The sequence below is a fragment of the Heterodontus francisci genome, chromosome 24 (genome assembly GCF_036365525.1).
Source record: "Heterodontus francisci isolate sHetFra1 chromosome 24, sHetFra1.hap1, whole genome shotgun sequence".
NCBI classification, from domain to species: Eukaryota; Metazoa; Chordata; class Chondrichthyes; order Heterodontiformes; family Heterodontidae; genus Heterodontus; species Heterodontus francisci.
The window spans coordinates 29,067,377-29,094,527 of NC_090394.1; the positions used below are offsets into that span (position 1 = coordinate 29,067,377).

Genomic DNA, 27,151 nt, shown 5'->3' on the forward strand with positions numbered 1-27,151 from the left:
TCCAAACATGGACAAAAGAGCTGAATTCCAGAGATGAGGTAAGAGTGACTTCCCTTGACATCAAAGCAGCATTTGACTGAATATGGCATCAAGAAGTGGTAGCAAAATTGAAGTCAATAGGAATCAGTGGGAAAACTCTCTGCTGGTTGGAGTCATATTGAGCACAAAGGAAGATGGTTTGGTTCTTGCAGGTGAATCATCTCAGTTTCAGGATCACTCATGAGAGTTGGGAAATCGGAGGTAGAAATCTGGTCCGGCGAGTGCAAGCTTCAAGTCGGAGAACCAAGCAACGTTCGAGGATCTGGTGAGCAACCCTGAAAAAGGGTAAGAAATCCGTATCTAACGGAACTAGGTAGTCAGTACTGGGAAAGTCCTTAGCGAGGGCTGATCCAATGTTGGCGCCATTACACATGGTGGCCGGAGCTAGAAAAAAAAGCAACGAGGTTGCAAATGCTTGATTCTCTACGAGAAGGGAGTTAAAGGAGTACAGCAGTAACACTATAAAATGGAGCTTAATATAAGGAGGAAAGTAATCCTTCATCTAGTAGCGAGATTCTAAAGCCAGAAACGTTGGCCATAGTGGGAACCAACACGAGGCTGAAAAAGCACGGGAAACTTCTGATACTGCAGGGAAAAACTCAAAAGTGAAAGTAAAACAAATTGAAGCAATGGAGCTTAAGTTCTCAATTCGAGAGAGATTTGGACATATGGAAGGACCAAATCAAACCCAAAATTGGTCACTCGGGTGAAAAATGTCTCTCAGATATAGAATTGCTTCCAAATTGGACAGCCAGTCCAATTAACAAGTTAACACCTTATCGTATTCTACTGGGGCTCTAGCAGATGATGTTATTGCAAGACAAGGTATTAATGAGGCATCTGCCAAATTCAATGATGTTTTAAAAGCTTTTGATTCTTTTTTTTATTCATTCATAGGATGTGGGTGTCACTGGCAATGCCAGCATTTATTGCCCATCCCTAATTGCCCTTGAGAAGGTAGTGGTGAGTTGCCTTCTTGAACCCATGCAGTCCATGTGAGGTAGGTATACCCACAGTGCTGTTAGGAAGGGAGTTCCAGGATTTTGACCCAGCGACAGTGAGGGAACGGTGATATAGTTCCAAGTCAGGATGGTGTGTGACTTGGACGGGAACTTGCAGGTGGTGATGTTCCCATGCATCTACTGCTCTTGTCCTTCGAGGTGGTAGAGGTCGTGGGTTTGGAAGATGCTGTCTAAGGAGCCTTGGTGCATTACTACAGTGCATCTTGTAGATGGTTCACACTGCTGTCACTGTGCATCGATGGTGGAGGGTGTGAATGTTTGTGGATGGTGTGCCAATCAAGCAGGCTGCTTTGTCCTGGATGGTGTCGAACGTCTTGAGTGTTGTTGGAGCTGCACCCATCCAGGCAAGTGGAGAGTATTCCATCACACTCCTGACTTGTGCTTTGTCGATGGTGGACAGGCTTTGGGGAGTCAGGAGGCGAGTTACTCACCGCAGGATTCCTAGCCTCTGACCTGCTCTTGTAGCCACGGTATTTATATAGCTACTCCAGTTCAGTTTATGGTCAATGGCAGCCCTTAGGATGTTGATAGTGGGGGATTCAGCGATGGTAATGCCATTGAATGTCAAGGGGACATGGTTAGATTCTCTCTTGTTGGAGACGGTCATTGCCTGGCACTTGTGTGGCGCAAATGTTACTTGCCACTTATCAGCCCAAGACTGGATATGGTCCAGGTCTTGCTGCATTTCTACACGGACTGCTTCAGTATTTGAGGAGTCGCGAATGGTGCTGAACATTGTGCAATCATCAGCGAACATCCCCACTTCTGACCTTATGATTGAAGGAAGGTCATTGATGAAGCAGCTGAAGATGGTTGGGCCTAGGAAACTACCCTGAGGAACTCCTGCAGTGATGTCCTGGAGCTCAGATGATTGACCTCCAACAACCACAGCCATCTTCCTTTGCGCTAGGTATGACTCTAACCAGCAGAGAGTTTTCCCCCTGATTCCCATTGACTCCAGTTTTGCTTGGGCTCCTTGATGCCATACTCGGTCAAATGCTGCCTTGATGTCAAGGGCAGTCATTCTCACCTCACCTCTTAAACTTACAGAGCAATAAGATTTCAGAAAGAGCAAGGTTCAACAGAAGGGTCCAGAAACTGGGTGAAACAGTTAGGCTAGCTGAAGGATGTGAATATGGAGACCTTAAAGCAGAATTAATGAGACCGCATTATAGTAGATACTGCTGATGAAACCCCATCAGATTTATTGCAGTCTAAAGAAGACCTCGCCCTGGACAAAGCTATTCAGCTGGTGAGACAAGCAGAGGTCCGGAAGAGCAGCAGAGCAATCCTGAGAGGTGAAGAAAGACCTGGGTTCAGGAAACCTCCAACAACCGTACAATCCCTTAACCAGAGGACTGTGAAAGAGGCACCAGAAAAAAAAGGTACACAAGGTGGGGGGAAGCGAAAGATGCGATTAAATCCTGCCAGTGATGTGGCGTGAACAGTGTCCTGCAAACAAAGCAGAAGGCTTACACTGAAAGAAAACAGGGCATTTTGGTAAAATGTGCCAAACTAAAATCTCTACTCCCACAAGTGCAAACGAAAAGGCATTCAAGAATAGGATGATTAATGAAGTTAAACAACCTCCTTCAGAAGAGCACCCAAAACACTTTCTTGGTGAGATCAATGATCCTAATCAGGCATTTTGGTCGGCAGATATATATGTCAACGAAAATATAACTAATTTTAAACTTGACACCGGAACAAGTGTAATGGTCTTATCAGACAAAGAGCCATGGTTTTTCTGCAACCAACAGAAACCCAGTTACATGGCCCAGGAGGGGTTGAACTCAAACTAAAGGGTAAGCTATAGGCAGCACTCCAGTACAGGGGAAAGCAAATATTAGAGACATTGTATGTTTTTAGTAATCAGGAATTATCTCTCTCTTAAGTAGAAGAGCTTGTATTGACCATCATCTTATAAAGAAAGTAGAAGCTGTTAAGCAACAAGAATCCAATAGTCACTTCCAAGAGGAATTCCCGAAATTGTTTACTCGTGTAGAAGAACTGAAGACCGAATATAGTATTACTTTGTGAAAAAATGCTAAACCAATATGTCTTTTCACGCCTAGAAAGATTCCACACCCACAAATGAAGCAAGTCCAACATCAATGAGAAGACATGACCAGAATGGGAGTCATTTCTCCTGTTACTGAACCTACAGAGTGGTGTTTGGGAATGGTCCCAGTTCTTAAAACTAACAGTGATCTTCGCATTTGTGCAGACTTAACTTAATAAGGCTGCGGCACGAGAAATTCATCCGATGTCCTCCGTGGACAAGAGCTTGACAAAGCTATCCAAAAGTAACATCTTCTCGAAGCTTGCCGCGAATAGTGGCTTTTGGCAAGTTCCATTGGATAAGAAGTCAAAGTTACTGACAACCTTCATTCCTCTGTTTGGAAGATTTTGTTTTAATCGTCTACCATTCGGTGTCATGCAGCATCAAAAAAATTCCAGAGAACTATGTTGAGTATTCTACAGGGCCTTGAAGGTGTAATATGTTATATGGACGACGTCTTAGTCCATTGAAGAACATAACCTAAGAGTTAGAGCAGTTTTGAATGGTCTACAGGACTAAGGCCTAACACTCAATGAGAAGTGCTTTTCAAAAACATTCATTAGCTTTTTTAGGACACATTGTTAGCAGTAGCGGCATAATGGCAGACCCGCAAAAGACCAGAGCCATTAGCAAATTTCGACTTCCCATTTCTGTCCAACAAGTTCATCAGGCGCAGATGCAAAATGAAGAATGCATCTATGTCCACCAATATTGCAAGAAAGATTGGCCGCAACAAAGTCCCAGTGGTAAGAGGATGAAAATCTTCTTTGAACACAGAAGACACTTTACCACAGTGGATGATTTGCCAGTATATAACGAGAGACTGGTAATTCCAGAATCACTCCAGTTAGATATCCTGGAGAAAATACACCAGGGTCATATGGGCATAACTAAATGTAGAGCACGGTCTCAGGGGTCTGTGTAGTGGCCAAGAATATTGAAGGATATAGAAAAAAGTATTTCAAACTGTCACGTATGTGCAATTCACAAACAGGATCAGAAAGAACCTCTTATCTTAAGCCAGCTCCCAACCAGACTGTGGGAACGTTTGGCGATGGATCTATTCATCTTTGATGGAAAATCCTATCTAATTGTAGTAGATTACTTTTCAAGGTGGATTGAGGTTAAATGTATGTACACAATCACAGCTGAAGCAGTCATTCGAGTGTTACAAGAAATCTTTGCAACACATAGTATACCTGATCAGATAGTGTCCAATAATGGACCACAATTTGCAAACGATTACTTCAAACACTTTGCAGAAATCATTGGATTTTTGCATTAAACAAGTTCCCCTAGGTATCCACAATCTATTGGAGACGCTGAGCGAGCAGTCAGAATTATTAAAGTACTATTAAAGAAAAATCAAGAAATCCAATCAGCACTTCTGAACTCCGGAACTACTCTACTGTTAGGTGGATTAGCACCATCTGAAATGTTAATGGGAAGAAAACTTCGGACACAACTTACAATTTTATTTAAGAAATTACTTCCAGGGATACAAATCCAGGATTATCAAAGAGTTCAGGACAGAGAAAAGTCTTAAGGAAATAAACAAGCCCATAATTATAACAGGAAATATCGTACCGGGAACCTACCAAAGTTGCCAGAAGGGCAAAAGGTATGGGTACGAATCAAAGCAGAGAAGGAGTAATTGTCCAGAGAGAGGACAGTTAACAGCGATCTTATTTAGTAAAAACTTCAGAAGGTACTATACGAATCAACAGAAGAAATCGTCTTCTTTTACGTCAAAGACATCAATAGGTCATACATTTGGACGAATCAGATGCTGAATCTGAAATTCAGAAAGCACAAGATACTACAAACCTCAATGAAGGCCATCCAAGTCAACAACAAGAGTTCAGAGAAAGACTACCAATCTTCCGCATCTGATGACAAGAAGATCAGGGAGAGTTGTGCAGCCTCCTGACAGATTGAATCTATGAGGTCACAGATTTGGGGGGAGATGGGGTCGTATGTAAATAAAAGTGAATTAATGTGAATATATATTTGGATAAAGACTTGGAGGGAGATGTAGTGTAAGGGTCTGATAGAGTTAATCTTGAAAGAGTGTAAAGAATACATTCTACCATGATGATGTAAGAGATCACATGTGAGAGACTTGACGATAGATGTAGCATGGCTTTGGAGGAGTCTCACAGACTAGTATGAAGATGTACATAGTTATATTGTAATAAATGTTAATGTTCTAACTACTCCAGACTAAAGAATTTCTCTAAGCTAGACTAACTAAAGTGGGAGCATACTGAACAAAACTACAACATGCACAACAAAGTGCTTGGTCAGTTGGAAAGCCTATGGTCAATGTCTTGAAGGACTGAGGAGTCCAGCACCAACTTGGCAAAGGACTTTCCACAGAGTCTGGTGCCCATCCTTTCAAGCATGGAAGTGGTGATCAACTTCACCCATACACTTGTAGACCCAACCATGATGCAGCATCTGATGGCTGATATCTCAGCTTCCACTACAGCACAAGCAGTTTCCATCAGAAGTCTGAGTGCTGCAGTGGAAGCTCCGACTAGTCATGCACGGTCAGCTTCCTGCCATGCAAGCTCACACTGCTGCCATCATGGCTGTAGATTACAGTATGGAAAGGAACTTGCAGGTTCTCATAGCAGTCCAGCAATCTGTCCTTTACAGATTGCTGAACCGCTGCCCCAGGAAGTAGCAATGGCACTGTGGTGCACAGAGATGCTGTCCTCTCTCAAATTGACAGCGTCCGTCCCCCCACAGCTTTAAAGCTTATTACATATGGATTGAATACTCAAGGTCTTCTCTCTCTAAGTAAGAAGGTGCTGTTGTTTTCTTTACAAAGTTAATGGAATGGGAGAATGTGTTTTCAAAAGCACAAAAGTGCAATTTGGAAAGAAATGGAGAATAGCAATGAGCTTGGATGCATTTTCATGGGTATCTTTTAATTTTCAGTATTATAACAATTGGATAAAATGTAGTTGCTAATTAGTTACACCACCTTTTTCTAACAGGACCCAGCACGTCTGTGACCAGATTCTAAACCATTCCACCAGACTCCTTGTTAGTGGAATGGCAAAAGAAATTCAGTTTCATTGTGACCATTCTATTTGTATTTAGTGCTAGAATGTAATTATAACTTTCATCAATTTTACAGCTGTCAGTGTTATTCTGTTGGTAAAGGAGGCTGACTTAGATAATTTAAGGCAGGTGAAAGTGTTCGTTTATTGGCAATTTTTCAACTTACATGCAAAATGCTTCCATTACCCTCCTTATCTCTCAGCATTGGTGTATTGGATTATTGGTTTGACATTTTTAAAATCAATTTTGTGTCCACTGTCGAGACATGCAACTATCAATAAACAACGTCTTGAACAAGGACAAGTATTAAAGTTAACATACAGAAATGCAGTAGTACAAACAAATAAATACAAGGTAATAAATTTACAGCAGCAAAAACAGACTAAAATTAAACTGTACCATAAATCATACACATAAACAAATGGGGATATTCCAGGATGTTACAGGGCTGCATTTTAACAAATGACTAACAGAATCTAACAGAACAAAAAGGGAGCTGAAATTCTGCAGATCACAATTCTGGCTGTTACATTGGGATTGCAGTGGCCTGTGCCTTCCAATGTTGTCCTTGAAGTATGTGCGGTCAGTTTAAGGGCACCATATTAGCAGGGATAGGATTGCAAGTGCCGCCATGGGTAAATTTCTGCCCCCCACCTACCTTTGGGGAGGGGGAATTGCTGGGCATCTGCCAACTTCAGTCATAACCTCTGCAGATCCATAATTCAGGTGACCGATCTCTTAAAAGAAAATTCTTCACTTTGTGGGACCTTGACACTTCCCTGTCTGGACCCACCAATGGAGACCACATCTGTCCTTGTGGACACCAGAGTGCCTAACTTTACCAGATGTGGCGTACTCCTCACTGATACACCTGGTCCTGATTGAGCCAAAGGAGTGGGAACTGCTGGGATAGAGAGGTCCTGCCTCTGGCCACACTCTTTGTCTTGTCAAGGAGTGGATGGAGGTTCCAGCCCTGACAAGGTGATTAGTAAACTCCCCGAAATGTCTTCTGGGATGTTCTGCCAGTCACCTGCCAGGGTTGCAGTGGAAGATTGGCAGAAACACCAAGGAATTTCAACCCCAGGTTTCACAAAAAGTATTATGTTCAGAAAATACTATGTTCAGAAAGTTAAGTGTAATCCTAGAATTGTCCATATTTGCAGAATTTTTAGTGAGACTTCAACATGCCATCCCACCCCAACTCATTTTCCTTGACCAAGGGTCATTATATATGCCCACTGCTGACATTAAGGGAAATTTCAGCAGTGCTACAGTGGTACTGCTACTTGAAAAAGATACATACAATATACGAATTGGGAGCAAAAGTAGGCCATTTGGTCTTTGAGCCTGCTCTGCCATTTGATAAGATCATAGCTGATCTGAATGTGGCCTCAACTCCACTTGCCTGTCTGCCCCCCATAACACTCGACTTCCTTGTTGTCATGGTCCTGTAGTTTTTTTTCAGGAATATGCGGTTTGCCTTTAAGGTTTGCAAAGGATCAGTATTGCTTTAAGAACCAGCAAGCCTCAGGAGTTAAACAATGGTATATTTCCGTTGCCTTAGAAATAGCCATTTGGAGACTGCGATTCAAAGGGTGTATCCTGATTACCATAGATACAGCCACGGGGAGTGAGTATTAAGCAATACATTTGTTACAATTCAATTTTGAACTGGCATTTTTTTGTTGAAAACAGTTTGTTCTAACAGAACACAGACAGAGGACACAGACAGCTGTGATGACAGCACCTGGAAAAAGAGCTCTCAACCATTTGAACTGAAGGAAGAGAAATTTAGTCTGTTTAATTATTATCTCTCAAAATTCTTTAAAAAAGTCAAGCCAGAACAGAGATCTCTGGTAATTTAAATTGAAGAAAGGGAAAGCATCACCTGCTGCTGAAGTTAGACAACGGACTGTTCTACTGTGGAAGAAGCTTTTTTTTTGCATCGGACGACTGTGAGGACTTCAAGCAACATTCTGTGAGGACCTCAAGCAACATTGGGCTGTAAATTTGCAAGGACGCTAATTTTTTCTATTTTAAATGTTGTTTGTATCTTCATAGTGTTTAAGAATTTAGTTCTTCTAATTAAAGAGTTAATTTGTTGATTGAAAGACACCTGGTTTGGTTAGCCTCATTTGGGGTTAATTGGTGGTACAATTTGGCTCGGTCTTGCTTTAATTTAAATGTTTTAAATGATATGTTAGGCGATATGGGAGCGACAGGATTGAATTAACAGTGCGTTTCTCCCACCACAATTAGAATCACGTATTTTGATTGGGGGCTTTGACTGAAGTGGTCGGTCGTAACATTGTCTATCAACAATCTATCTAACTCGGCCTTTCCACCTCTGAGGAAGTGAATTCTGCAGAATAACTATCCTCTGAGAGAAAACATTTCTCCTCATCTTAAATGGGAGACCCCTTATTTTTAAATTGTGTCCCCTAGTTCTAGTCTAGCTCATAAGTGGAAATATCCTTCCAGCATCCACCCTGTCAAGTCCCCTCAGGATCTTATATGTTTCAATAAGATCAGCTCTCATTCTTCTAAACTCCAATGGGTATAAGCCTAACCTGTTCGACCTTTCCTCATAAGACAACCCCTTCATCCCAGGAACCAATCAAGTGAACCTTCTCTGAACTGCTTCTAATGCAATTTTATCCTTTCTTAAGTAAGGAGACCAAAACTGTATACTGTACTCCAAATGTGATCTCACCAAGGCCCTGTAAAGCTGTAGCAAAACTTTGCTAATTTTATATTCTATTTCCCGTGCAATAAACAACTACTTTCTTTTTGCCTTCCTAATCACTTGCTGCACCTGCAAACTAACTTTTTGTGATTCATGTACCAGGATACCCAGATCCCTCTGCGCCCCAGAGTTCTGCAGTCTCTCTCCATTTAAATAATACACTGCTTTTGTATTCTTCCTGCCAAAGTGGACAAGTTCACATTTTCCCACATTATACTCGATCCGCCAAATTTTTGCCCACTCAATTCACCTATCTACATCCCTTTGTAGACTCTTTATGTCCTCTTACCTTTCTATCTATCTTTGTGTCATCTGCAAATTTAGCAACCATACATTCTGTTCTTTCATCCAAGTCATTGATGTAGGTTGTAAATACTTAAGGCCCCAACACTGATTCTTGTGGCACTCCACTAGTCACATCCTGCCAACCTGAAAATTACCCATTTATCTCTACTCTCTGCTTCCTGTTAGCTAACCAATCCTCTACCCAGGCTAATATGTTACCCCCTACACCATGAACTCTTAGTTTCTGTAGTAACTTTTGATGTGGCACATTATCGAAGGCCTTTTGGACATCCAAGTATACCACATCTGCAGGTTCCCCTTCAACCACATTGCTTGTACTTCCTCAAAGAACTCTAATAAATTAGCCAAACATGATTTCCCTTTTACAAAACCATGTTGACTCTGCCAGATCACATTATGATGTTCTAAATGTCCTGCTATAACCTCCTGAATAATGGATTCTAGCATTTTCCCTATGACAGATGTTAGGCTAACTGGCCTATTGTTTCCTGCTTTCTGTCTCCCTCTTTTCTTGAATAAAGGTGTTACATTAGTTACTTTTCAATCCATTGGGACCTTTTCAGAATCTAGGGAATTTTGGAAGATCACAACTAATACATCTACTATCTCTGCAGCCACTTCTTTTAAGACCTTAGGATGTAGGCCATCAGGTCCTGGGGACTTGCCAGCCTTCAGCTCTAATAATTTTTCCGGTACCTTTTCCCTGGTGATTATGTTTGTTTTAAGCTCTTCCCTCCCCTTTACCTCTTGTTTTTCAAGTATCTTTGGGATTTTTTTGTGTCTTCTACAGTGAAGACTGACACAAAATACTTGTTCAATGCTTTTGCCGTTTTTTTGCTATCCACTATTAATTCCCCAGACTCTCTCTCTAGAGGACCAGTGCTCACTTGAGTTACTCTTTTCCTTTTTAAATACTTGTAGAAATTCTTACAATCTGTTTTTATATTTCTAGCCAGCTTTCTCTCAGACTCTAATTTCTCCTTTTTTTTTTAAAGTCATTCTTTGCTGGTTTTTAAAATCTGTCCAATCTTCTCATTTACCACTAATCTTGGCTAAATTGTATGCTTTTTCTTTCAATTTGATAATATCTTCCTTACTTCGCCACGGATGGTGCAACCTTCTCTGAGAGTCTTTCTTTCTCACTGGAATATATCTTTGCTGAGAGTTGTGAAATATCTCCTTAACCGACTGCCACTGCTTCGCTACTGCCCTATCTTTTAACCAACTCTATCTTCATACCCTTGCAATTGCCTTTATTTAAGTTTAAAACACTAGTCTTAGATCCACACTTCTCATACGAAAGGGGGGCACAAAGCAATGATGATCAGAGGGTTGGGATAAGAAGTTGCCTTCAAATTTTATATATTTGCATGATAAATCACGATGCCTAAACTTATATCGTCATGCTGTAAGTGCATACTCCTACCTATGGCGGTATTACAGTATTGCAGGAAGGTGCAATTACAGTCTTACACAAGCAGGTTCCATTATAAATGTTGGCATAATAATAAACAGCTGACAGAGAGTGTATGCAGAACTGAACAATTTAAAAAAATATATTACTGCTTGATCACTCAGCGTAAGTCAGAGAATACGATGACTCATCACTTTCCGCTGTCTGTATTGCTCGCTCTCGTTAAGCTTTGGACTGAACCAAGGTTATGCAGTCTAATAGGATGGATTGATGCCCTATACATGAATCTCTCCTCCTGAAACTGGCTTTGGCAGGGCCTTCTGTCCCTGCCTTGGGATTACTACCACTCGTCCCCTGGTTATCCCCGAGTGTGGCTGATTGTTGGGGAATAGCGTGGGTAGTACTGTAAATTACATGCAGTGGTGGGAGGGGGGCAAGGGCAAGAAGCCACCAGTTGCCATCCAGTGGAAGGAAAACTCATGTAAGGGTGGAGAGGCAACCCAATTCTTCTGCTGCTTCCCGATTCTGGCCAATTTGCAGCGTTAGTTGGTGCTGAGGGGGGGGGAGGGGAGGGGAATGGGGGCGGTGGGTGAATTGGACCAGGGAATCCAGATATAATTCAGATAAGCATTAAAATTAAAATCTCTATCACATAGCTGTAAATGTTTAGCTTTGACCCTAACAGTCAATGGAACATGATTGGAATAATAAGTTGGCTAGAAATTTAATATACTTCCATTATAAATCACTATGAACAAAGAACAGTACAGCACAGGAACAGGTCATTCGGCCCTCCAAGCCTGCGCTGATCTTGATGCCTGTCTAAGCTAAAACCTTCTGCACTTCCGGGGTCCGTATCCCTCTATTCCCATCCTATTCATGTATTTGTCAAGATGCCTCTTAAACTTCGCTATTGTACCTGCTTCCACCACCTCCCCTGGCAGCAAGTTCCAGGCACTCACCACCCTCTGTGTAAAGAATTTGCCCCTCTAAACTTTGCCCCTCGCACCTTAAACATATGTCCCCCAGTAACTGACTCTTCCACCCTGAGAAAAAGCTTCTGACTATCCACTCTGTCCATGCCACTCGTCACTTTGTAAACCTCCATCATGCGTTCCTCCACCTCCGTTGTTCCAGTTAAAACAATCCGCGTTTATCCAGCCTCTCCTCATAACCAATGCCCTCCAGACCAGGCAACATCCTGGTAAACCTCTTCTGTACCCTCTCCAAAGCCTCAATGTTCTTCTGGTAGTGTGGCGACCAGAATTGCACGCAATATTCTAAGTGTGGCCTAACTAAGGTTCTGTACAGCTGCAGCATGACTTGCCAATTTTTATACTCTATGCCCAGACTGATGAAGGCAAGCATGCCGTATACCTTCTTGACTACCTTATCCACATGTGTTGCCACTTTCAGTGACCTGTGGACCTGTACGCCCAGATCTCTCTGCCTGTCAATACTCCTAAGGGTTCTGCCTTACTGTATACTTCCCACCTGTATTAGATCTTCCAAAATGCATTACCTCACATTTGTCCAGATTAAACTCCATCTGCCATTTCTCTGCCCAAGTCTCCAACCGATCTATATCCTGCTGTATCCTCTGACAATCCTCATGACTATCCGCAACTCCACCAACCTTTGTGTCGTCCGCAAACTTACTAATCAGACCAGCTACATTTTCCTCCAAATCATTTATATATACTACAAACAGCAAAGGTCCCAGCACTGATCCCTGTGGAACACCACTAGTCACAGCCCTCCATTCAGAAAAGCACCCTTCCACTGCTATCCTCTGTCTTCTATGACCGAGCCAGTTCTGTATCCATCTTGCCAGCTCCCCTCTGATCCCATGTGACTTCACCTTTTGTATCAGTCTGCCATGAGGGACCTTGTCAAAGGCCTTATTGAAGTCCATATAGACAACATCCACTTGCCCTTCCTTCATCAATCATCTTCGTCACTTCCTCAAAAAACTCAATCAAGTTAGTGAGACACGACCTCCCCTTCACAAAACCATGCTGCCTCTCGCTAATAAGTTCATTTGTTTCCAAATGGGAGTAAATCCTGCCCTGGGGACTTATCTACTTTAATGCTTTGCAAGACGCCCAACACCTCCTCCTTTTTGATAACGACATGACCCAGACTATCTACACTCCCTTCCCTGGACTCATCATCCAAGTCCTTCTCTTTGGTGAATACTGATGCAAAGTACTCATTTAGTACCTCGCCCATTTCCTCTGGCTCCACACATAGATTCCCTCCTCTGTCCTTGAGTGGGCCAACCCTTTCCCTGGTTACCCTCTTGCTCTTTATATATGTATAAAAAGCCTTGGGATTCTCCTTAATCCTGTTTGCCAATGGCTTATCATGACCCCTTTTAGCCCTCCTGACTCCTCGCTTAAGTTCCTTCCTACTTTCTTTATATTCCTCAAGGGCTTTGTCCATTCCCAGCCTTCGAGCCCTTACGAATGCTTCCTTTTTCTTTTTGACTAGGCTCACAATATCCCTCGTTATCCAAGGTTCCTGAAACTTGCCAAACTTATCCTTCTTCCTCACAGGAACATGCCGGTCCTGGATTCTAACCAACTGATGTTTGAAAGACTCCCACATGTCAGATGTTGATTTACCCTCAAATAGCTGCCCGCAATCTAAAATTCTTCAGTTCCTGCCTAATATTGTTATAATTAGCCTTCCCCCAATTTAGCACCTTCACCCGTGGAGTACTCTTTTCCTTATCCACAAGTACCTTAAAACTCACGGAATTATGGTCACTGTTCCTGAAATGCTCCCCTACTGAAACTGCGACCAACTGGCCGGGCTCATTCCCCAATACCAGGTTCAGTACGGCCCCATCCCTAGTTGGACTATCTACATATTGTTTCAAGAAGCTCTCCTGGATGCTCCTCACAAATTCTGCCCCATCCAAGCCGCTAGCACTAAGTGAGTCCCAGTCAATATAGGGGAAGTTGAAATCACCCACCACTACAACCCTGTTGCTGTTACATCTTTCCAAAATCTGTCTACATATCTGCTCCTCTACCTCCCACTTGCTGTTGGGAGGCCTGTAGTAAACCCCCAACATCGTGGCTGCACCCTTCCTATACCTGAGCTCCACCCATATTGCCTCGCTACATGACCCCTCCAAGGTGTCCTCCCGCAGTACAGCTGTGATATTCTCCTTAACCAGTAATGCAACTCCCCCACCCCTTTTACATCCCCCTCTAGCCCGCCTGAAGCTTCTAAATCCCGGAACATTTAGATGCCAATCCTGTCCTTCCCTCAACCAAGTCTCTGTAATAGCATCATCATAGTTCCAAGTACTAATCCAAACTCTAAGTTCATCGGCCTTACCTGTTATACTTCTCACATTGAAACAAATGCACTTCAGACCACCAGTCCCGCTGTGCTCAGCAACATCTCCCTGCCTGCTCTTCCTCTCAGTCTTACTGGCCTTATTTACTAGTTCCCCCTCAGTTATTTCTCCTGCTGTCCTACTGCTCTGGTTCCCATCCCCTGCCACACTAGTTTAAACCCTCCCGAGTGAAGCTAGCACACCTCGCAGCCAGGATATTTGTGCCCCTCCAGTTTAGATGCAACCAGTCCTTCTTGTACAGGTCCCACCTGTCCTGGAAGAAATCCCAATGATCCAGATATCTGAAACCCTTTCTCCTACACCAGCTGTTCAGCCACGTGTTTAGCTGCACTTTCTTCCTATTTCTAGCCTCACTGGCACGTGGAACAGGGAGTAATCCCGAGATTACAACCCTAGAGGTCCTGTCTTTTAACTTTCTACCTAACTCCCTGAACTCCCCCTGCAGGACCTCATCGCTCTTCCTGCCTATGTCGTTAGTACCGATGTGTACCACAACCTCTGGCTGTTCACCCTCCCCCTTCAGAATGCCACCTGTCCGTTCAGAGACATCCTTGACCCTGGCACCAGGGAGGCAACATACCATCCTGGAGTCTCTTTCATGTCCACAGAAGCGCCTATCTGTGCCCCTGACTATAGAGTCCCCTATAACTATTGCTCTTCTGCGCTTTGCCCCTCCCTGCTGAACAACAGAGCCAGCCGTGGTGCCTCTGCTCTGGCTGCTGCTGTTGTTTTCCCCTGATAGGCCATCCCCCCCAACAGTATCCAAAACGGTACACTTGTTAGAGAGGGGGATAGCCACAGGGGATTCCTGCACTGACTGCCTGCCCCTTCTAGCGGTCACCCATCTATCTGTCTGCACCTTGGGTATAACCACTTCTCTAAAATACCTGTCTATGATGCTTTCTGCCACCTGCATGCTCCTAAGTGCCTATAACCTATACTGTCTCGCTGTGAGTACACCCTCCTACCTACGGCAGCATTAGCATTTCCATTGGCAAGAGGGTGCAATTACAGTATGACAGGCTTACATAAGCAGATTCCATTATAAATGTGGGTACAATAGTTTGTAATGGAAACAGCTGACAGAAAATGTGAGCAGTACTGAATGATTTTTAAAATATATTACTAGTTGATCACTCATGATGATGCACATGGTATGTTACAGAATATGATGACTTTTATCTTTCTCTGTTGTCTGAGTTGCTCGCCCACGGTCTGTCTTCTGCCTCTCTTCCCTTAACTGTTTACAGCTTCTTTCTCTGTCCATTTCTGCGTGCTTCTCGGTCTTTTTTTGGGGTGGGAGGTAAGGCTTAGTCTGGAGGATAAAGGAGCTAACAAATGTTGCAGGCTGTCTTTAGGGTGGGAGATGCATGAAAAATTTGTCTCTTAGCTGTTCCCTTCATATTAGTTATGCTTATCCATCTTCTCACACCCCTTCCCTATCCCTTCACCAACCGACTATCCCATCACCCCATTACTCTTAAGGCTTTTTTTTCAGAAGTCAAGTTCTTTTTTAAGAAATAAAATTGGAATGAGGAAACTGCCTGTCTTTCTCTCTATTTGTGTGTCTCTCTCACCCCATATATGTATCGCTTTCTCTGCCAGATGGGCATTAAAATTCGAATCTCAATCTCACAATTATAAGTGATTAGCTTTGACCCTAGCACATTTGAAATGACAAGTTGACTTTAAAAATGCAACTTTAAAAAAAAAAATTGAATCAACATCAAATGAAAACTGATGATGTCTCTTTCCCCCTCAGGTTAAAACACTTTGACATTTATAGAACATAAAAGTAACAACAGGTGTATAATTAGTACACTGTCATTACTTTCTCATTCCTGCACTTATACAGAAAGAATTCCCTGTAAATTTTACCTCCCTTTGTTCTTCAACATTCTGTAAAGAAATGCTACAGAGCAGAAATTGCTGGAAGCGAAAGAAAAAGTGCTGAAAAGCCATAAAGCAGGGGTGTGCAAGCAATCGATCACATCAAATAGTTTACAATCTTTTCAGTTTTTCTTCACAGGCCAGCATTCACCAATAAAGACTGTTTTTAACACTAACCTTGCATTGGCACCACATTCCAGAGTGACCTCACTTGTGCCAGCGACTATACTGGTGTTTTTCGGAGGAACAACAATTGTTGGTGCCACAGGGTCAGCTGGGTCCCCAGCATCTGTAAGGAGAAGAATGTAAGTTACAAGCAGAGATCAAAGAAAAAAGGATCTTAACAAATCTTATAGCAAAGTTGCAAATTCTCCCCCTTCTTCACCAGATGGACAACAGAATGTTGAATATCCTGGCTCAATTACCTTGAACTTTATACTTACTAAGCTTCCAGTTCATTTTAAAAACCTTTCCTTCAACCTTTGGCACAAATTGGAATTTGTGGTGTCATGCTATGCCCCCACCTGCCAAGAATGACGCACATCAATTTTGTCATGAACATTGATTTTCAACGGTTGTTGGAATGAGGAAATGACTTGTTAAACAGATCAGCTGTGGCTCGAAAAAAAAAAATTACATACTAACAGACTTCAAAGGTGAGGAAGCGCATTCCAGGGCCTGCTAAGGAGGATACAACCCACAAGGGCCAGGACTGGTTAGACCAGCTAGTCACATGACAACCTGGCTGTTCCAGGGTTTTCTTTTGAACTGGCCACACAGAGTTGGAAGTCAGAGTGTCTATTTTCTCCTGGACTGAGAGGATCTCTCCTGTCTGCTCCCATCTCTTTCTCACAAGCCTCTGAATTCATTGAAGACACATGAATCCCAAGAGAGAAGAGTCTCCTACAGTGAACAAGCTTTCAGAATACTGAGCCCTAGCGAAAAGCACGATCTACCTACAATCAAGGACTCTACAGTGAGCTCGAAGAACCGTAACAAAAACTCTTCAGATATTGCCTCAAACTTTTCTATTTTTCTTCTGCTCTTTACTGTCTCCATTTGCATGTGTGTATCACATATGTATGCTCGCGTGGGCGCATCGTGTATCTGGAGGCATTAACCAAATTAGAGTTTAAGTTTAATAAATTTAAACTTTTCTTCTTTAAACCTAAGAAAGCCTGTTTGTGCTGGTTTTTTTGCCTTATAATTGGAAAGCGGTGAACAAGGATTCACCAAGGGGGAGCTGAAAACACAGTGTGTTTAAAATTAAACCCTTTACAGTAAGACCAGGTGAAAACTGAAAGGGAACTCTAGACCTCTTTCTCACTTGGTTGTAACAGTAGTCACATTGAGACATCAGAAGCAATGTCCATAATAGGAAATTTCTCCACAATGATGCAAAATTTAAAGCAAGTTTTTGGTATAGACTGAGCAGTTTGTAATTTTTTTAAGATCAGAAACTAGCAGAAGCATAAGTGAAATGTACTAAACCTCATATCCAGATTGAGCTGGAAGTCACTCTCCCTCATCAATGATTCCAAATGCAAACTGGATGGCTACTTGAAGGAAATATACATGCAGGGCTGCAGGGATTGAGCCGGGAAGTGGGACTAACTGGATTGCTCCGTCGAGTGTGGCATGGACTCGATGGGCCAAATGGCTTCCTTCTGTGCCATAAATGACTAAAACTCTCTTAACTCATACACAGAACCAGAATAATATATGATTGACATGTCAGGATATGAAAAACAATGAGACATAAATTATGAAACGGGGAATTTTACATGTCCAAAGCAAGCAATTTGCTCTAAATGGGGCAATGTTAAGAAAAACATCTGCCGTGCCTTTGAATTATCTGTGGTATATCAAGAATATTAAAAAAACCTATTCTGGCCTTGATTCCCTGTTTAATCCGCACAATCAACTTTAGGATACAGTTTGCAGCCATTCAACTTCAGTTACACACACTTGACACTGTATTCTGGGAAATCATTTTGGTCAGTCAAAGACATTGATGTCACTAGCAAAGTAGGCATTTATTGCCCATCCCTAATTGCCCTTCAGAAGGGCGTCATAGAATCATAGAGAGATACAGCACTGAAACAGGCCCTTCGGCCCACCAAGTTTGAGCCGACCATCAACCACCCATTTATACTAATCCGAATCCCATATTCCCTACCACATCCCCACCTTCCCTCAATTCCCCGACCACCTACCTACACTAGGGGTAATTTACAATGGCCAATTTACCTATCAACCTGCAAGTCTTTGGCTGTGGAAGGACACCGGAGCACCCGGAGGAATCCCACGCAGACACAGGGAGAACTTGCAAACTCCGCACAGGCAGTACCCAGAACTGAACTTGGGTCGCTGGAACTGTGAGGCTGCGGTGCTAACCACTGCGCCACTGTGCCGTCGTGAGGCGCTGCCTTGAACTGCTGCATTCCACGTGGTGTAGGTACTCCTACAGCATTGAAAGGTAAGGAATTCCAGAATTTTGACTCAGAGCTGATGAAGGAATGGCAATATACATGGATTTTAGTAAGGCATCTGATAAGGTCCCACATGGCAGACTGGTCAGTAAAATTAAAGCCCATGGGATACAGGGGAATGTGGCAGGTTGGATCCAGAATTGGCTCAGGGCCAGAAAACAAAGGGTAGTAGTCGACGGATGTTTTTATGAATGGAAAGCTGTTTCCAGTGGCGTTCCACAGGGCCCAGTGTTGGATCCCTTGCTGCTTGTGGTATATATTAATGATTTGGACTTAGATGTGGGAGGCATGATTGGGAAATTTGCTGACGACACAAAAATTGGCCATGTAGTTGACAGTGAAGAGGAAAGCCGTAGACTCCAGAAAGATATCAATGCTTTGGTTGAGTGGGCGGAAAAGTGGCAAATGGAATTCAATCCAGATAAGTGTGAGGTAATGCATTTGGGAAGGGCAAATAAAGCGAGGGAATACACAATAAACGGGAGGATATTGAGAGGGGCAGAAGAAGTGAGAGACCTTGGAGTGCATGGCCACAGGTCCCTGAAGGTGGCAGGACAGGTAGATAGAGTGGTGAAGGCGGCAAATGGATTGCTTTCCTTTATTGACCGAGGTATAGAATACTAAAGCAGGGATGCAATGCTGGAACTGTATAAAACACTGGTTAGGCAACAGCTGGAGTATTGCGTACGGTTCAGTCACCGCATTACAGGAAGGACATAATTGCTCTGGAGAGAGTACAGAGGAGATTTACAACAATGCTGCCAGGGGTCAAAAGTTGCAGCTATGAGGAAAGATTGGATAGGCTAGTGTTGTTTTCCTTAGAACAGAGGAGGCTGAGGGGTGACTTAATAGAGGTATACAAATTATGAGCAGCCTAGATAGAGTAGACAAGAAGGACCTGTTTCCCCTAGCAGAGAGGTCAATTACCAGGGGGCACAGATTTGAGGTGATTGGTAGAAGGATTAGAGGGGACATGAGGAAAACCTTTTTCACCCAGAGGGTGGTGGCAGAAACCCTCAATTCTTTTATAAGGTACCTGGACATGCACCTGAAGTTCTGTTGCCGGCAAGGCTATGGGCCAGGTGCTGGAAAATGGGATTAGATTGGGCGGCTAGATTTTTCAGCCGGCCCGGACATGATGGGCTGAATGGCCTCCTTCTGTGCTGCACTTTTTCTGTTTCTATGGTTCTATAGTTCCAAGTCAGAATGGTGTTTGACTTGGTGTTGGTGACATTCCCATCTGCCTGTTGTTATTGTCATTGCCCTTGTCTTTCTGGGTGGCAGAGGCCACAGGTTTGGAAGGTGCTGCTGTAAACAACTTGGCGAGTTGCTGCAGTGCATCTTGTAGATGGTACACACTGCAGCCACTGTGCGCTGGTGATGGAGGAAGTGAATGTTTTAGGTGGTAGATGGGATGGTGATCTAGCAGGCAGCTTTATCTTGGATGATGTCAAGCTTCTTGAATGTTGTTGCAGCTGTACTTATCCAGGCACGAGGACAGTATTCCATCACACTCCTGACTTTTGACTTGTAGATTGTGCAAAGGCTTTGTGGAGTCAGGAGGTGAGTCACTCACTGCAGAATACCCAGCCTCTGAGTTGCTCTAGTAGCCACAGTGATTATGTAGCTGGTCCAGTTAAGCTTCCGATCAATGGTGCCCCACAGGATGTTGATGGTGGGGGATTTGACAATGGTAATGCTGTCCTTTAAACGTAGAAGGTAATTCTGCAATCCCATCAAAAAGCCATGCTTGAACGAGAGAAATAGTGCACCAACTCTCCATTCTACACTCCCTACAAATGCCGTAGAACCTAACACTGTTACTGATAAAATAAATGGATCAATAACACCTGTGATGAAAGGAAGTGTACAGAATCTAAGTCTGCTGAGGGTTTTCATGGGATTTGCATTAGTTAAAAATACACCCCTGTCTGCCATTTCATATCAGTTGCAGCATTAGCTCAAAACTGTGCTTTGTCCCAATTACAGGCATCCACAAAAGTATTTTTTATGGGGTGGGGTGGGGTGGGGGGCAGGAAGAGCTGGTGGAGAAAAGTAACTTAAATTGATTTCATAGGTCTTGGTGCAAGAAGTGTCCATTGTGAGTAGGTGTCTCATAAATCAAAACAATTGTTTTTTTTAAGTAACAAGTTGGGGCTTTGTTTTTATCATGCTGCAAAATTTAGTGTTCGGAACGGGAAGAAGTGAGAACTCAGCCAAAGTAAATTTGTCCAAAAAATACAGCATTTCAGCCAACAACTATTCTGAACCAGATAATTGGTAATGTGGAATAATCCTCACTTCAAAGCACAAAAACTTGCTTCAAGCCCTACAATATGCCTATGTAAGAAAAGCAAACAGACTTACATGATTTAAAAACCACAACTTGCTTTTAAAAGTGCGCCAAAAATATAAAAACTGATCAAAGCTCGGAGGTCACTGCTGTTTGTACGTATTCAAGTGACAATAAGTAGTGCCCGATATTTACAATTGAAAGTGAAAGTGAAATAGTTCATTCTGAAACTGGGGTCTTAAATCTGAACAAAGGAAACTATGAAGGTATGAGGGGCAAGTTGGCTATGGTGGATTGGGAAAATACACGAAAAAATTTGACAGTAGACAGGAAATGGCTAGTATTTAAAGAAGTATTACATGGTCTACAACAAATATACATTCCTCTAAGACACAAAAAACCAACAGGAAAGGTGAATCAACCGTGGCTAACAAAAGAAGTTAAAGATTGCATTAGATCAAAGGAAGTGGCTGATAAGGTTGCCAGAAAAAGTGGTAAGCCCGAGGATTGGGAGCAATTTAGAATCCAGCAAAGGATGACCAAGAAACTGATAAAGGAAGGGAAAAGAGAATATGAATGTAAGCTAGTGAGAAACATAAAGGTGGACTGTAAAAGCTTCACAGAATCACAGAACCTGTTACAGTGCAGAAGGAGGCCATCTGGCCTATCGCGTCTGCACTGGCTCTCTAAGAGAGCAATTCCTTCAGTTCCATTCCTCCGCCTTCTCCCCGTAACCCTGCACATTCTTCCTTTTCATATAACTGTCTAATTTCCTTTTGACTGCTTTAGTTGTACCTGACTCCACCACGTTCTCAGGCAGCGCATTCCAGACCTTAACCACTCGCTGTGTGAAAAAATTTTTCATCATGTCACTTTTGCTTCTCTTACCAAATACTTTAAATCTGTTCTCTCTCATTCTCAATCCTTTCACGAGTGGGAACAATTTCTCTCTATCTACTCTGTCCAGACCCCTCATAATTTTGAATACCTCTCAGCCTTCTCTTCTCCAAGGAAAACAGTCCTAACTTCTCCAATCTATCTTCATAACTGAAATTCCTCATCCCTGGAACCATCCTCATGAATCTTTTCTGTACTCTCTCCAATGCTCGAAAGTCTTTCCTAAAGTGCTGTGCCCAAAACTAGACGCAATACTCCAGCTAAAGCAGAACTAGTGTCGTATACAAGTTCAACATAACTTCCTTGCTTTTGTACTCTATGCCCCTATTAATCTGTCTTTGGCCTCCTTGTCTCAAGAGACAATGGGTAAGCGCCTGGAGGTGGTCAGTGGTTTGTGTAGCAGCGCCTGGAGTGGCTATAAAGGCCAATTCTAGAGTGACAGACTCTTCCACAGGTGCTGCAGATAAAATTGGTTGTCGGGGCTGTTACACAGTTGGCTCTCCCCTTGCGCTTCTGTCTTTTTTCCTGCCAACTGCTAAGTCTCTTCGACTTGCCACGCTTTAGCCCCGCCTTTATGGTTGCCCGCCAGCTCTTGCGATCGCTGGCAACTGACTCCCACGACTTGTGATCAATGTCACAGGACTTCATGTCGCGTTTGCAGACGTCTTTAAAGCGGAGCCATGGACGGGCGGTGGGTCTGGTACCAGTGACGGGCTCACTGTACAATGTGTCCTTGGGGATCCTGCCATCTTCCATGCGGCTCACATGGCCAAGCCATCTCAGGCGCCGCTGGGTTAGTAGGGTGTATATGCTGGGGATATTGGCCGCCTCGAGGACTTCTGTGTTGGAGATACGGTCCTGCCACCTGATGCCAAGGATTCTCCGGAGGCAGCGAAGATGGAATGAATTGAGACGTCGCTCTTGGCTGACGTACGTTGTCCAGGCCTCACTGCCATACAGCAAGGTACTGAGGACACAGGCTTGATACACTTGGACTTTTGTGTTCTGTATCAGTGCGCCATTTTCCCACACTCTCTTGGCCAGTCTGGACATAGCAGTGGAAGCCTTTCCCATGCGCTTGTTTAATTCTGCATTGAGAGACAGGTTACTGGTGATAGTTGAGCCTAGGTAGGTGAACTCTTGAACCACTTCGCCGATATTGATAGATGGGGCATTTCTGACGTCCTGTCCCATGATGTTCGTTTTCTTGAGGCTGATGGTTAAGCCAAATTCATTGCAGGCAGCCGCAAACCTGTCGATGAGTCTCTGCAGGCACTCTTCAGTGTGAGATGTTAATGCAGCATCGTCAGCAAAGAGGAGTTCCCTGATAAGGACTTTTCGTACTTTGGTTTTCGCTCTTAGACGGGCAAGGTTGAACAACCTGCCACCTGATCTTGAGTGGAGGAAAATTCCTTCTTCTGAGGACTTGAATGCATGTGAGAGCAGCAGGAGAAGAAGATCCCAAACAGTGTCGGTGCGCGAACACAGCCCTGTTTCATGCCACTCAGGATTGGAAAGGGGTATGATGAGGCGCCGCTATGCTGAATTGTGCCTTTCATATTGTCATGGAATGAGATGATGATACTTAGTAGCTTTGGTGGGCATCCCATCTTTTCTAGTAGTCTGAAGAGACCACTTCTGCTGACGAGGTCAAAGGCTTTGGTGAGATCAATGAAAGCAATGTAGAGGGGCATCTGTTGTTCACGGCATTTCTCCTGTAGCTGGCGAAGGGAGAACAGCATGTCAATGGTGGATCTCTCTGCTCGAAAGCCACACTGTGCCTCAGGATAGACACGCTCAGCCAGCTTCTGGAGCCTGTTTAAAGCAACACGAGCGAAGACCTTCCCCACTATGCTGAGCAGGGAGATTCCATGGTAGTTGTTGCAGTCACTGCGGTCACCCTTGTTCTTATAGAGGGTGATGATATTGGCATCGCGTATGTCCTGTGGTACTGCTCCCTCATCCCAGCACAAGCAAAGCAGTTCGTGCACTACCCAGGGGCTTTTCCGCTGGCTAGAGAATCTATTAATAAAACCCAGGATACTGTATGCTTTATTAACTGCTCTCTCAACCTGTCCTGCCAGCTTCAATGACTTATGCACATATACACCCAGGTCCCTCTGCTCCTGCACCCCCTTTAGAATTGTACCCTTTATTCTACAATTATTTAATTAGATTTATTCTTCTTTAGGTATGTGAAAAGGAGATAATTAGCAAGGACAAATGTGGGTCTATTACAGGCAGAGACAGGAGAACTAATAATGGAGAATAGGGAAATGGCAGAGAAACTAAGCAATTACTTCGTTTATCTCTTCATGGAGGAAGATACAGAAAATCTCTCAGAAATACTAGGGAATCAAGGGACTTAAGAAAATGAAAAACTGAAAGAAATTAGCATTAATAAAGAGGTAGTATTCAAAAAATTAACTGGATTGAAGGTTGATAAATTGCCTGGACCAGATGAGCTACATTCCAGAGTGTTGAAGGAGGTGACTATAGAGATCGTGGATGCACTGGTGGTTATCTTTCAAAATTCTATCAATTCCGGAATGGTTCCTGCAGACTGGAAAATAGCAAATGTAACCCCACTATTTAAGAAAGGAGGGAGAGAGAAAATGGGGAACTACAGGCCTGTTAGTTTGACATCAGTAGTAGGGAAAATGTTAGAATCTATTATAAAGCTTGTGATATCTTGACACTTAGAAAATAATGGTAGGATTGAGCAGAGTCAACATGGATTTATGAAAGGGAAATCTTTTTTGACAAACCTGTTGGAGTTTTTTGAGGATGTTATTTGTAGCATAGATAAAGAGGAGAACCAGTGGATGTGGTATGTTTGGATTTTCAGAAAGCTTTTGATAAGGTATCACACAGGTTAGTAAACAAAATTAGAGCACATGGGATTGGGGGTAATATACTGGAATGGATTGAGAATTGATTAACAGACAGAAGGAATAAACGCGTCATTCTCAGGATGACAGGCTGTTCCTAGTGGGGTACCACAAGGATCAGTTCTGGGGCCACAGCTGTTCACAATCTACATAAATTATTTGGATGTGGGGACCAATGTAATATTTCTAAATTTGCTGATGACACAAAACTAGGTGAGAATGTAAGTTGTGAGGAGGATGCAAGGAGGCTTCAAGGGGATTTAGACAGGCTAAGTGAATGGACAAGAATATGGCAGAATGAATATACTGTGAATAAGTGTGAAGTGATCCACTTTGGTAGAAAAAACAGAAAGACAGAGTATTTCTTAAATGCTGAGAGGTTGGGAAGTGTTGATGTCCAAAGGGACCTGAGTATCCTTGTTTATGAGTCACTAAAAGTTAGTATGCAGGTCCAGCAAGCAATTTGGAAGGTAAATGATATGTTGGCCTTCATCACAAGGGAATTTGAGTACGGGAGTAAAAATGTCTTACTGCGATTGTATAGAGCCTTGGTGAGACTGCACTTGGAGCATTGTGTACAGTTTTGGTCTCCTTATCTCAGGAAGGATATACTTGCCATAGATGGAGTGCAATGGAGGTTCACCAGACTAATCCCTGAGATGGTGGGATTGTTTTCTGAGGAGAGATTGGGGAAACTGGGCCTGTATTCTCTAGAGTTTCGAAGAATGAGAGGTGATCTCATTGAAACTTACAAAATTCTTACAGGACGTGAGAGTGGATGTAGATAGGATGTTTCCCCTGGCTGTGAGTTTAGAAGCGAGGGACATAGTCTCAGAATAAGGGGTAGGCTATTTAAAACAGAGATGAGGAGGAATTACTTCATTCAGAAGTTGGTGAATCTGTGGAATTTTCTCCCCCAGAGAGCTGTGGAAGCTCAATCATTGAGCATGTTCAAGACAGAAATCGATAGATTTCTGGATACTAATGACATCAACGGATATGGGGATAGAGCAGGAAAGCGGTGTTGAGGTAGATGATTAGCCATGATCTAATTGAATGGCAGAGCAGGCTCAACAGGCTGAATAGCCTACTCCAGTTCCTATGTTCCTTCCTATTTTCCTATAATTCTGGACAAACAGGAGTTAAAAGGGAAGGAAGGGTAGATTATGAGAGACCATGTTGGCCATGCAAGTTGGCAAATCAGGCATGCGACAGATTTGCAACTCAGCTTTCTCACGGGTGATTAGGAGGTAAAATATGAGGCCTCCAAACATGTAATTTAACTGTTTAAAGGTTGAATTTCAAATCTCCAGGCAAGGCTCCACTCAAAGCATAAACCATACCCATAACAAATGACTCCATAAAGAGCCCTTGGAACTGCCCTGTTAATATAGATTTCATAAAGGTTAATGAGTGGTTTTGGCTGCAGATGATTTTTTTCCTCCCCTTGTAAATTCCTCCTTCTGTATTTTGCTCTGTGCATATCAGCTGGTTTTACTAGTTAGTCTACTGCTTTGGGTTTTCCTGGCCAATCTTTTTTTCCCACTATTTTCAATTGCTGTTGGCAGTTATGGTGTGACTCTGAAAAGTTAATCTCCCAACGGGGAAAGCATGCTTGCAGAGAATGTGGCTCCATGATAGGACTACAATATTGTAGCTTGGTTGTTTGACTCACAAAATGCAGCAAGAGGAATTTGAAAAGGGTGCATGAGATGAAGGGTAAAAACCTCTTCTGAAGCAGTAGCATTTCCAACTCTACAGGATCAAAGTGAAGAGTGTTGCTCACATGTCTCCACTATAAACAATTAGTCCACTCTTTTGTCACCACAACTTACCCTGTTGAGAGATGCTGCCTATGCTGAGACTTCCAGCCAAGTATGATCAACCACTCAGGGTAAGTTTCAAATGTACCAGCATGCTATTTAAAGTAGGGCCAGAGATTTTTTTAATCACAAAATATGGTCAAAGCCATCCCAAGTTGTTGGTACAGATACTGCTGTGGCATGGGCTAGCATTTTTGCCAGGATCACAAAACTGGGGCTGAAAAGTCTACTTCCCCATTTCAAAAGCAGAAAATAATACTCCTATGATGAACTTCTTTTTCATTTGAAATTTTAAGAAGAGCTGACAGAGTTGACTTTCCACTCTACTGTTCCATGCAGGCCAAGTTGACTCCAGTGAACATTCTTGTGCTCCCAATGGAAAAAGCAGGGCACATAATGTCAAATAAGCCATTGAACTCCAGGAAACCTGTAGCAGTTTCTCAGAGCCACTACAGCTCTCAGACTGAATTTGCACCATCACCTGCTTCTCCCTGCCACTGCTTACAATTAAACTGCTGTGGGATATGGCAGAGAAAAATATTAAAGAAAATAAGAAATTTATTCTAAGAATATCACCTGATTTTCCTTTGAACCATATATGCTCCTTTAAACTTTTCTGCTTGGTTTCGTTAAAATCATTATGATGGTAGCATGGTGGTAATGTTACTGGACTACTAATCCAGAGGTACAGCCTAACGCTCTGGGGACATGAGTTTAAATTCCACCACGACAGGTTGGGGGAATTTAAATTTAATTAATTAATAAATCTGGAATAAATTACGGGTCTCCTTGATAATAATCATGATTATCATAAAAACCTATTTGGTTCAC

At 42.9% G+C, this 27,151-nt stretch overlaps 1 protein-coding gene across 3 annotated transcripts in view; it reads right to left on the reverse strand.

Annotated features, from left to right (window-relative positions):
- The window catches only part of sdk1a (sidekick cell adhesion molecule 1a), a 973,689-nt gene that overhangs the window by 366,497 nt on the left and 580,041 nt on the right, over positions 1-27,151 (reverse strand). For all 3 annotated transcript variants that reach the window (XM_068055814.1, XM_068055813.1, XM_068055815.1), the window contains exon 6: positions 16,102-16,213. In XM_068055814.1, the coding sequence (XP_067911915.1) occupies positions 16,102-16,213 (112 nt within the window). The remainder of the gene's footprint in view (positions 1-16,101; positions 16,214-27,151) is intronic.